The 11,256-nt window shown below is 33.8% G+C and overlaps 1 protein-coding gene across 1 annotated transcript in view; it reads right to left on the reverse strand.

The window, feature by feature from the left end:
• The window catches only part of LOC143054899 (pre-mRNA-processing factor 6-like), a 30,604-nt gene extending 23,616 nt beyond the window's left edge, over positions 1 to 6,988 (reverse strand). Inside the window, exons 1-5 of the mRNA XM_076227989.1 lie at positions 6,850 to 6,988; positions 3,894 to 3,953; positions 2,265 to 2,346; positions 1,588 to 1,785; positions 1,183 to 1,277 (exon numbers count right to left, since the gene is read on the reverse strand). Of these exons, the coding sequence (XP_076084104.1) occupies positions 1,183 to 1,277; positions 1,588 to 1,785; positions 2,265 to 2,346; positions 3,894 to 3,953; positions 6,850 to 6,938 (524 nt within the window). The 5' untranslated portion in view covers positions 6,939 to 6,988. The remainder of the gene's footprint in view (positions 1 to 1,182; positions 1,278 to 1,587; positions 1,786 to 2,264; positions 2,347 to 3,893; positions 3,954 to 6,849) is intronic.
• Positions 6,989 to 11,256: the final 4,268 nt, after the last annotated feature.

Below are 11,256 nucleotides of genomic sequence, written 5' to 3' on the forward strand. Positions count from 1 at the left end.
CTTTGAACTAGCTGTCAGCGACTGTGAGTACTCTCAGATCTGTACTGGTCTTTTCATTGTGGAGATGTATAAATACCCTGCCATGTCTTGTTATTAGCTTAGCTTTTCTGCTTTGTTTCTATCTGAAGAGTTAAGCCCTTTTCAGCTATTTTATACAGTTTGTTTATATGTTGTGCTTTTACACCACTGTCCAAGGTTAGTGGAGGGGTGGGTGTGCACAAACATACTTTTTTTGGGTCCTTTATAGCTTGCTGTTTGGTGTGAGCCAACGCTCTGTGTTGAAGGCCATTCATTGACCTATAATGGATTACTTTTATAAATTGTTACTTGGTCACTTGGATGGAGAGTTGTCTAATTGGCACTCATACCACATCTTCCTATATCTATTAATACATATTTGCCTGTCTCAAGTCAGAAGACTGTAGTTCAGTGGTTGTCATTTGTTGCTGTATATCATTATTATTATCATATTTGTTTTTTATTCATTGTTTTATTCATAAATCAGGCGGTTAGTTTTTATGTTTGAATTGTTTTACATTAGTCAGTTTGGGGCCTTTATAGCTAGCTACAGGGTATAGGTTTGCTCCTTGTGGAAGGTTGCACAGTGACCTACAGTTGTTACCATCTATGTCATTTTGTGTCTGGTCGAGAGTTGTCTCATTGACAATCCTACCAAATCTTCTCATTCTTATAGTTATACAGTAGCTTGACTAATCAAATCACTTGGCCACTGAAGCCCCATACACACATAGTTAACAAAAGCATACTATATATTACAAACTGATCTTTGCGAGCCTATCTTTGTTCCCTGTTTCTAGCATCACCCACCTCTGGGATTTTTAACTTTGTCAGAGAAAAGGAAGGGTATGGTATATGAATTCAGTCTTTCTTTTCTGTTTCTAGCATTACCAACCTCTGGGATATTTAACTTTGTTAGAAAAAAGCAGGGGTATGGTATATGAATTCATGACAGAAATTCCCTATACAAAAGCAGACTATATATTATCACTGAACTAGTATATATTTGTTTAGGGGCCAGTTGAAGGACGCCTACGGGTGCGGGAATTTCTCAATACATTGAAGACCTGTTGGTGACCTTCTGCTGTTGTTTTTTTCTATGGTCGGGTTGTTGTCTCTTTGGCACATTCCCCATTTCCATTCTCAATTTTATGTATTACATACTGATCTTTGCGAGCCAGTCTCTGTTTTCTGTTTCTAGCATCACCCACCTCTGGGATATTTAACCATTGGTCTTCTGATACCTCAGCTAAGTTTCTCTACAATAAATAATACATATATATTTAATTACATGTAAACACAATAAATACACATAGATCTAATTACATGTAAACACAATAAATACACATAGATCTAATTACATGTAAACACAATAAATACACATAGATCTAATTACATGTAAACACAATAAATACACATAGATCTAATTACATGTAAACACAATAAATACACATAGATCTAATTACATGTAAACACAATAAATACACATAGATCTAATTACATGTAAACATTACATATGTTTCTGGGGTTACAATATAAAGACCTTTTTAATACAGGTTTGACTGTTACCTTTAAATCAGAAAACTGCTGCTGGATCTTGGGACGTTCTTGACGATATTTTTCTAAATCTTCTCTTAGTTTCAGTTCTCTCCTTTCTTTCCTTTTTTCATCCATTCTTTTGTCGATAGAATCATAAATCTGATCAGCCTCTTTGTCATCTTCATCATATGGATCTTTACCACATAAACTTCCTCCGTAACCAGAAAACTGAAAAATACAAGGCATTTTACTGCTAATTCATATAAAATTGTTTCACAACTTGTCCTTGAATTTTGTTATTTTAAATTGAACAGTCCTCTTCTAGAAAAGAAAAGTCCCAGACCTCAGACCCACACTTATTTTAAGCCCTATGTATGGAAATAACCTGAGACACCATGTGTAAACATAGTCAAGACAACATTTGCAAAAGTATTAATATGTATTTCTTGAACAGCCTTCACAAGGAACTCTTATATTTGTTTCATTTTTAAATATTTAAGCAAATAGCAAATATATTATTTTTTTCTATATATATGATATAAAAATTAGGAGATGCAACATGATTTCTAACACTTACACAAATACTGTTGTCTTCAACAATGAACAAAACTGATACTGTATAGATATGATTGATGTTTGATAGTTACAAACTTTGAATCTTTAAGTGAAATAACAACAGACATTCTGAAATGACATGGTTTTTTTACCTCATCGTAGTTAGCATCGTTCAAATCTTCCTCTTCCTCCTCATCGGTTTTCTGTTTCTTATTGTGAGCGTGTCTGTCATCACTATGGAAACAAAATTACAATAAACATAAATACAAATAGAACATAATCACATTTGTATTCTGGGGCTGTCCTTTCATTTTATGTATCCATTTCTCAATTCATTGAACTAACGTTGTTTGCCACACACATTTACTGCCACATAATGGAGGCATACAAGTATTTTCTTTTTCAAAAATCAATGAACAAGTGAAACTGCGAGCTACTGCTCACTGATGATAACCCCGCCGCAAGTGGATAATATAAATAGTGTAAAAATATGCAAGTGTACGGTAAACAGGAAGTTGTCGAGTGATGAATCTGAAAACGCATCACACGGTTAAGCTGACTTATAAAAATCCTGAAACCAAATTTCAGAAATCCTTGTATTGTAGTTCCTGAGAAAAGTGTGACGAAAATGTTCAACTTGGCTATCATGTGTAAAATCATATAAGTGTTCGGTAAACAGGAAGTTGTCAAGTGATCAATCTGAAAATGTATCACACGGTATAGCTGACTTAGATAAACCCTGAAACCAAATTTCAGAAATCCTTGTATTGTAGTTCCTGAGAAAAATGCGACGAAAAAATAAAAAGTGTAAAAATATGCAAGTGTTCGGTAAACAGGAAGTTGTTGAGTGATGAATCTGAAAACGCATCACACGGTATAGCTGACTTATATAAATCCTGAAACCAAATTTCAGAAATCCTTGTATTGTAGTTCCTGAGAAAAGTGTGACGAAAATGTTCAACTTGGCTATCATGTGTAAAATCATACAAGTGTTCGGTAAACAGGAAGTTGTCAAGTGATCAATCTGAAAACATATCACACGGTTTAGCTGACTTAGATAAACCCTGAAACCAAATTTCAGAAATCCTTGTATTGTAGTTCCTGAGAAAAATGCGACGAAAAAATAAATAGTGTAAAAATATGCAAGTGTTCGGTAAACAGGAAGTTGTCGAGTGATGAATCTGAAAACGCATCACACGGTATAGCTGACTTAGATAAACCCTGAAACCAAATTTCAGAAATCCTTGAATTGTAGTTCCTGAGAAAAATGCGACGAAAAATATTCATGGGACGGACTGACTGACGGACAGACAGAGGTAAAACAGTATACCCCTGCAACGAAAAATATTCATGGGACGGACTGACTGACGGACGGACAGACAGAGGTAAAACAGTATACCCCCCCTTTTTTAAAGCGGGGGTATAATGAGATATACAATGTATGTAGCATGATGTAGTGTATAAATTATTAACGAACAAATATTTCTATATTTAACTCTTATCTATTCAAATTAGTAATCGGTCAATTCCCTAGATCCTCTTTAAAACACTGTTTTGGAATTGTTCTCTACAGTACATGTACATCTTCTTTCATTTTCAAAGTATATTTCCTGCATTAATCTTTAGATCTTGCTCCACACGTGACATGAGACCCCTCCCCCTTGTTTTGCTTCATACTAATCAAATCATCTATGGTTTATTTGAGTAGGAAGGAGTGTGGTGCATACAGAAGGCAAGTAGAAATGACAGAATGCACATGACCTATAGTACTATGTACTTACGATATATCATCTGCATCTCTAGCTGGACCAATATCAGATCTTGTTGTGAAACCAGTGGCTCTGAAATAGAAATAGGAAGTTTCTCATACTTGGGTTCGTTATACAACATACATAGATATAAGAAGGTGTGGTGTGAGTGCCAATGAGACAAATCTCCATCCAAATAACAATTTATAAAAGTAAACCATTATAGGTCAATGTACATATTACATGTATTATAGGATATCTATCTAATTCCTCTGATAGCTGCCTGATTTTTAACTTCCAAACAGTCGTTTTATTTTGTCCACATGCATTGACATGTGACAACATACAATGTATGACATACACATGATACATAAACAATTAAAATAACCTATTGTGTTATATGTTCTCTTATTTATATATATAATAACTGAATGACAATTCGTCATTTCTGGTTTCTGGAATCATGTCTTTCACAGGAACATAAGGAATTTAGAACACCTTTAAGATGTCATTATCATGATTATACATGTTATACCAGAAGGTGCACCTGAATCCCTTTGTCTGAAAACTGTATCCCGGAACTGGCCTATTAAGCACCATCATGACCATATCAAATTCAAAGAGAAACCTTTTATACTGTGAATTAACTTATTTTGGTATGTACCAATTCTCATGGATTGAGGACAAATTCTTGTGTACATTTTTAACATGCTGTATAATCATGGTTGCCAAAATCTGCATACAATTATAATAATTGGTGTCTCGTTGAACATCTTAATTCATGGTTTACCGTAACATAGCTATATCCCTTTGCCATGTTTGCTGGAATTTTTTTTTGTAAAGTGATTTATAAGAGTAGACTTCCTGAACTTTGCCATTTCCTGTGTATTCAATTTTTATGCAACAGTTCTTTACTTATAAAAATATTTTTCGCTGGTATATACCGACTATGGAAAAGTCATGTGATTCGCTTTAGTGGAGTTGACCAGTGCGTCGAAATAACATCACTCGGTCATTTTGAAATTCAAATTACAGTAACTTATTGCTTAGGCTGTGGATGACAATCATGACACCTTCAAAGCAAGACGGGATTGAGCCAGAAAGTATTGCTCCCTAGTCTATTTCAGAATAACATAGCTGAACAATGATCCCCGGTCAGTATTTAAAGCTCTAGATAGATTTAAAGTTAAGGTACTTAAATTTGAGGAGGCAGTCTGAGATATTTGAGAAAAAAATCTAACTCTGATGTTTGCTTTAAACAAAAATTCTTGCCGGATCTGGATTGAAAACACTAATCTTGTCCATATTTTTTTACTATGAGAAACAACAATTTCCAACAGAATAATGAATTATTTAGCATTTAATGAACATGATGAATAAAAAACAGGCATATTTTAGGGGGGGCGGGTTTCCATGTCTGGTCAAAATGTCTGTTTCGCAGAACTCATATATTGAATACTTTTTTCAAAAACAGACTGCAACCTGCCTACTGGGTGCGGCCTTTATGTCCCCATTTGTCAACCGGCATTCATAAATTCATTGTCATTTCAGACTCATTAGTAGCCTTTTGGTTGATTTGGAACCCCTTACTTCCTTTGTAGTGAAACTTTTTAACGAAACATTTGGCTTGTATTTTAACTCGTGTCGGACGTTTTGTAAATTTCATTGAATAGCCTGGCTATATTTTGCTTACAAATAGAAATCTATAAGTTTATCCTAATTTAACATACAACACACGATAATTTGCCATGTCTTTGTTTTACTGACAAATCCCACATCAAATATATCAGTACCTGGCATGGGGTAATCGTAATCAGTAATCGTAATCAGCTGTAATCCATTATATTTTGCAGTGTAATTTTATGACATAAGAGTATGTCTTGAACATGTTGAAAGCATTTTTGTTCATTGATTTAACACTTCTGATATTTAACTCCAATTTCATATAAGTATGCCCAATATTTTTTATAAAACTACAATGAAATTCAAAAGCAGAAAACATTTAGTTCCTTTTAACTCTGAGGGTCAACATACATTTTGTACATCATGTACATAAGTGCATGAGCCCTTTTAATTCAAAATGGAATTTAAAACCATATTTCATTTTTTGACAATTTTAATAAATTTTGTTTTCCATAAATATTATGATATATATGTACATGTATTCAAAATTTTCAAACAAATTATGACAATTCACCACTTATAACATTATTGATATTGCAATTAAGACAATAAAACTTTAGTACCCAAGCTCACCTGTTGTTTGTAAAAAAAAATGAAAGAAGTGATTAACACCTGTCAAAACATTTATGGATGTGTCAATTATGTCCTCACAGACAATAAAACTATACTTAATTGATTTTTCATTATTTAAGCAGTTTTTTGGTGAATTGGGCAGTATTTTGGTTAAAATTTGTAGAAAAAACAAAGTTATATCTTTTACATAGAGAAAGGACACTTGTCTATATATAGCTATGTTATCAAATTACACTGTACTTGTCTAAATTCTTTTGAATAAGATTAATAAATTATGGCTTTAAAAAAAATCACCAAAATTAGGTTTTTCATGAGGAAAAAAAGTTATTAGAAATTCTTGAATATTGCAATATACAATGTAATCATAAGTAATCACAAGCAATCATGATTACCCTAAAGAAAAGTAATTTAATGCAATCAATTACATTTGAAATAAGGTGTAATTGTAATGTAATCGATTACATTTTATAAGCAAAGTAATTGTAATTTAATCAATTACATTTTAAAGTAATCCACCCCATCCCTGATTCAGTACATAACTTTTGATCCACACTATCATTTTATGATAGACACTTGATATGGAGAATTAGTACAGCATAAAACATGTCCAACCCTGTAAAATATACATTTTCGACGTCAAAAAATAATATTTTTTTATAAATGTGTTTGTGCGAATAAAATATTGTCTATTGTCTATTGTCTGATGTCAACTTGGTATACATCATTGACCTACCCTCTTCCTAAACCAGGAACATATCCCAACGGTGCTGATAAACCAATGAAATGCTTCTTTCTTTTGCTAACAAACGACTGTACAGACATTTTCGGTCTCACAACGTTGAAATATCAACATCCGGTCGGTATAAAATAAGCTAAAAGAAATATCACGATCTGGAACCATACCCAGTGTGACACGATGTTCAATAACATAACAATATAATACACAATACAATATTCTTATAGTCAATCAAGGACGCCCTAAGAAAGCAGTATAATTACAAACAATTTATTACAATGATTATCATTAATTCTTAATGATATATAATGACAAAATATAGAAAAGAGAAAATAAACAGAAAAGCAAAATTAAAACCGCAGATCAGTATTTATATATATTCAACATATAAAAATGTTATTTTACTGTTTATGGATACCATTTGTGCCATAAAATTTAAATTTGGTTGGTGTCAGTAATTTGGCATCATTTACATTTTTTTTTATCAAATTATCCCTCTCAGTCCCGAGATCTAGAGACTGATTATAAAATTACATAGGTGTTTTAGAACTTCTGGATTCTCACAACCCATTAGCCATATAACATATTTTCATTGTTAAATTTCTTTAGATTAGGATAAGAAATACAAAGGTCTTTAATAAATATTATTCTATATGTTTCCTTTTTTTTGTGCATCGTAGGAGAAAGTGGATCTCATCTTCCACCTCCTCCTCACAAAGCCAGTTTACAAATACGCTCATGAGCTGCCCTGTTTCAATTGCAAGTTGATGGTCACCAATTCTTAGTTTTGTTAATGCCTGCCTAATTTGTTTCGTGTTTAGAAGGTTTAAATAGGGTTCAAAATTGAAATTTGTTTTGAATCAACGAAATGTACGAAGTTCATTTTTTTGGTTATTAATACTTCTTAATACATCATTAAAAAAGTTAATTTTCCATTCTTTTATATACAATCCTTTAAGTTTTCTCATGACTATTTTGTTAATACAATATTAATTCTTATGTAGTAAACTGTTGGGAGTGAGATCCAGAAGCTCCAAAACTTTAATAATATAACTATACCATGAAGTGTGACCTTTTTCATGTAGGCTTTTAGATAGTGCCAGTGCTTCTTTTAGTAAAATATTTCAGATTTTTCTAAAGTTATCCAATATTTAAGGATGCTTAATAAAATAGACAATTGTATTGGTAAATGTCCCACTTCTGCCATGACAACATTAGTTGTGCTCTTTCTGTTTACACCAAGTACAGTGGCGGATGCAGGAATTTTCGAAAGGGGGGGTGCTAGCCCAGGGCAAAGGGGGGTGCAGGGGGGGGGGGGGGTGCAAAATTGTCCCGATTCAAATGCATTGATCGGCCAAAATAAAGGGGGGTGCGGACCCCCGGAACCCCCCCTCTGGATCCGCCACTGAAGTATATATTTACAACTTTTTACATTCAAGTATAAAATCATTATATAGTTTATAAAAAAAAAGAAGAATCCTTGAGTTTCGAGGAACTGCCAGCACCCCATATTTCTGATCCATACAGTAAAATTGGCTGAATTGTATAGAGTCAAATATATGAACGAATGTTGAAATTTTTTGTTGAGTCATTAAATGGTTTTCTTAGTTTAAAAAAGGCCTTTAACCCCTTTTTGTAAAGTTCAGATTTTGCCTCTGTAAACGTAAACATATTCAATTAAAACTAAACAAAGTCAAAGGTGCAGAAATAAGTGTAATTGTCGTTAAATAAGATCCATAAAATAACATTACATTTCCATTCTCAATTTTATTATATACTCCAATTAGATTATGTCGAAACTGTATGTTTGGGTATTTATGAGTTGAATGCTTCTATTTTGCAAGGACTTATAGTAAATGTGAGTTATGCGTCCTTGTTTTTTGTAACTTCATTGGGGGTGTAAAAGTGTTGACCGTATAGTAGATGTGAGTTATACGTCCTTGTTTTTTGTAACTTCATTGGGGGTGTAAAAGTGTTGACCGTATAGTAGATGTGAGTTATACGTCCTTGTTTATTGTAACTTCATTGGGGGTGTAAAAGTGTTGACCGTATAGTAGATGTTAGTTATACGTCCTTGTTTTTTGTAACTTCATTGGGGGTGTAAAAGTATTGACCGTATAGTAGATGTTAGTTATACGTCCTTGTTTTTTGTAACTTCATTGGGGGTGTAAAAGTGTTGACCGAATAGTAGATGTTAGTTATACGTCCTTGTTTATTGTAACTTCATTGGGGGTGTAAAAGTGTTGACCGTATAGTAGATGTGAGTTATACGTCCTTGTTTTTTGTAACTTCATTGGGGGTGTAAAAGTGTTGACCGTATTAGTAGATGTTAGTTATACGTCCTTGTTTTTTGTAACTTCATCGGGGGTGTAAAAGTGTTGACCGTATTAGTAGATGTTAGTTATACGTCCTTGTTTATTGTAACTTCATTGGGGGTGTAAAAGTGTTGACCGTATAGTAGATGTGAGTTATACGTCCTTGTTTTTTGTAACTTCATTGGGGGTGTAAAAGTGTTGACCGTATAGTAGATGTGAGTTATACGTCCTTGTTTATTGTAACTTCATTGGGGGTGTAAAAGTGTTGACCGTATAGTAGATGTTAGTTATACGTCCTTGTTTATTGTAACTTCATTGGGGGTGTAAAAGTGTTGACCGTATAGTAGATGTAAGTTATACGTCCTTGTTTATTGTAACTTCAATGGGGGTGTAATAGTGTTGACCGCATACTAGATGTTAGTTATACGTCCTTGTTTATTGTAACTTCATTGGGGGTGTAAAAGTGTTGACCGTGTAGTAGATGTTAGTTATACGTCCTTGTTTATTGTAACTTCATTGGGGGTGTAAAAGTGTTGACCGTATAGTAGATGTGAGTTATACGTCCTTGTTTTTTGTAACTTCATTGGGGGTGTAAAAGTGTTGACCGTATTAGTAGATGTTAGTTATACGTCCTTGTTTATTGTAACTTCATTGTGGGTGTAAAAGTGTTGACCGTATAGTAGATGTTAGTTATACGTCCTTGTTTATTGTAACTTCATTGGGGGTGTAAAAGTGTTGACCGTATAGTAGATGTGAGTTATACGTCCTTGTTTTTTGTAACTTCATTGAGGGTGTAAAAGTGTTGACCGTATTAGTAGATGTTAGTTATACGTCCTTGTTTTTTGTAACTTCATCGGGGGTGTAAAAGTGTTGACTGTATTAGTAGATGTTAGTTATACGTCCTTGTTTATTGTAACTTCATTGGGGGTGTAAAAGTGTTGACCGTATTAGTAGATGTTAGTTATACGTCCTTGTTTATTGTAACTTCGTTGGGGGTGTAAAAGTGTTGACCGTATAGTAGATGTTAGTTATACGTCCTTGTTTTTTGTAACTCATTGGGGATGTAAAAGTGTTTACCGTATAGTAGATGTTAGTTATACGTTCTAGTTTTTTGTAACTTCATTGGGGATGTAAAAGTGTTTACCGTATAGTAGATGTTAGTTATACGTCCTTGTTTTTTGTAACTTCATTGGGGGTGTAAAAGTGTTAACCGAAATACATTTTGTATGAAGCGCGGAAATCATGACAGGAAACGCGATGCATAGAATATCGTATCAACTGGGAGATATATACTCTATATGCAAGCGCTGCTGGAATATTGTTACATACAAAATGGAAAGTTCACAATGGGGAAGCTGAGATCATCTTTTTGTCGTAAAGTTTTGATCCCAACCGACAATCTTTAAACATAAAAATAAGATGTGGTATGCATGAAGATTGGCAATGAGACAACCCTTTATAGGAGACAAAATGAATCAAAACTGAACAACTACAGGCCATTGTCAATTTCTAGATGAAAGTCAAGCTGTGATACAGACTGAGCTGCATCTGTTGTGTCGGTTGATATAAATTCGTTGTGAAAGATCAACATAGTCATCACACTTTGAATTATGAGAAAGAGGACATTTAGTATAGGTACTTACTTATCCTGTTCATTTCCAGTGGAACATAAGGCCTCTGTGATATCTGTAACTGAGGTTTATTGTCGAAAGTTACCATCTCCTAGATGAGTTGCCTGATTGAGCTACGACACTGTCCTAACCGACTATTTATCCATACCGTAGCTGGGACAAGATTGATAAGTGCTAGGACATGTCCACACACCGGTAGGCATACACATTGCATCTCTAGGGCCCTTATTTGCTACACCGATATCTTCCGTTTATCCTGAGATACTTAGAGGCTATCTACTGTCAGAAAACACTTAAGCACTCCGCTTTCTTTTCACACAACAAGCATGCTAGCCAACGTTAGTTAACAAATCATTTACTTGCTACCACACTAATAACCCAATAATTGTCTTTAATGACACTTAAACAATTTTGGTATCCAATACAGTAAAGAAAGATCCAGGTGATCATCTTTAGTT

The sequence above is a fragment of the Mytilus galloprovincialis genome, chromosome 12 (assembly GCF_965363235.1).
Source record: "Mytilus galloprovincialis chromosome 12, xbMytGall1.hap1.1, whole genome shotgun sequence".
NCBI classification, from domain to species: Eukaryota; Metazoa; Mollusca; class Bivalvia; order Mytilida; family Mytilidae; genus Mytilus; species Mytilus galloprovincialis.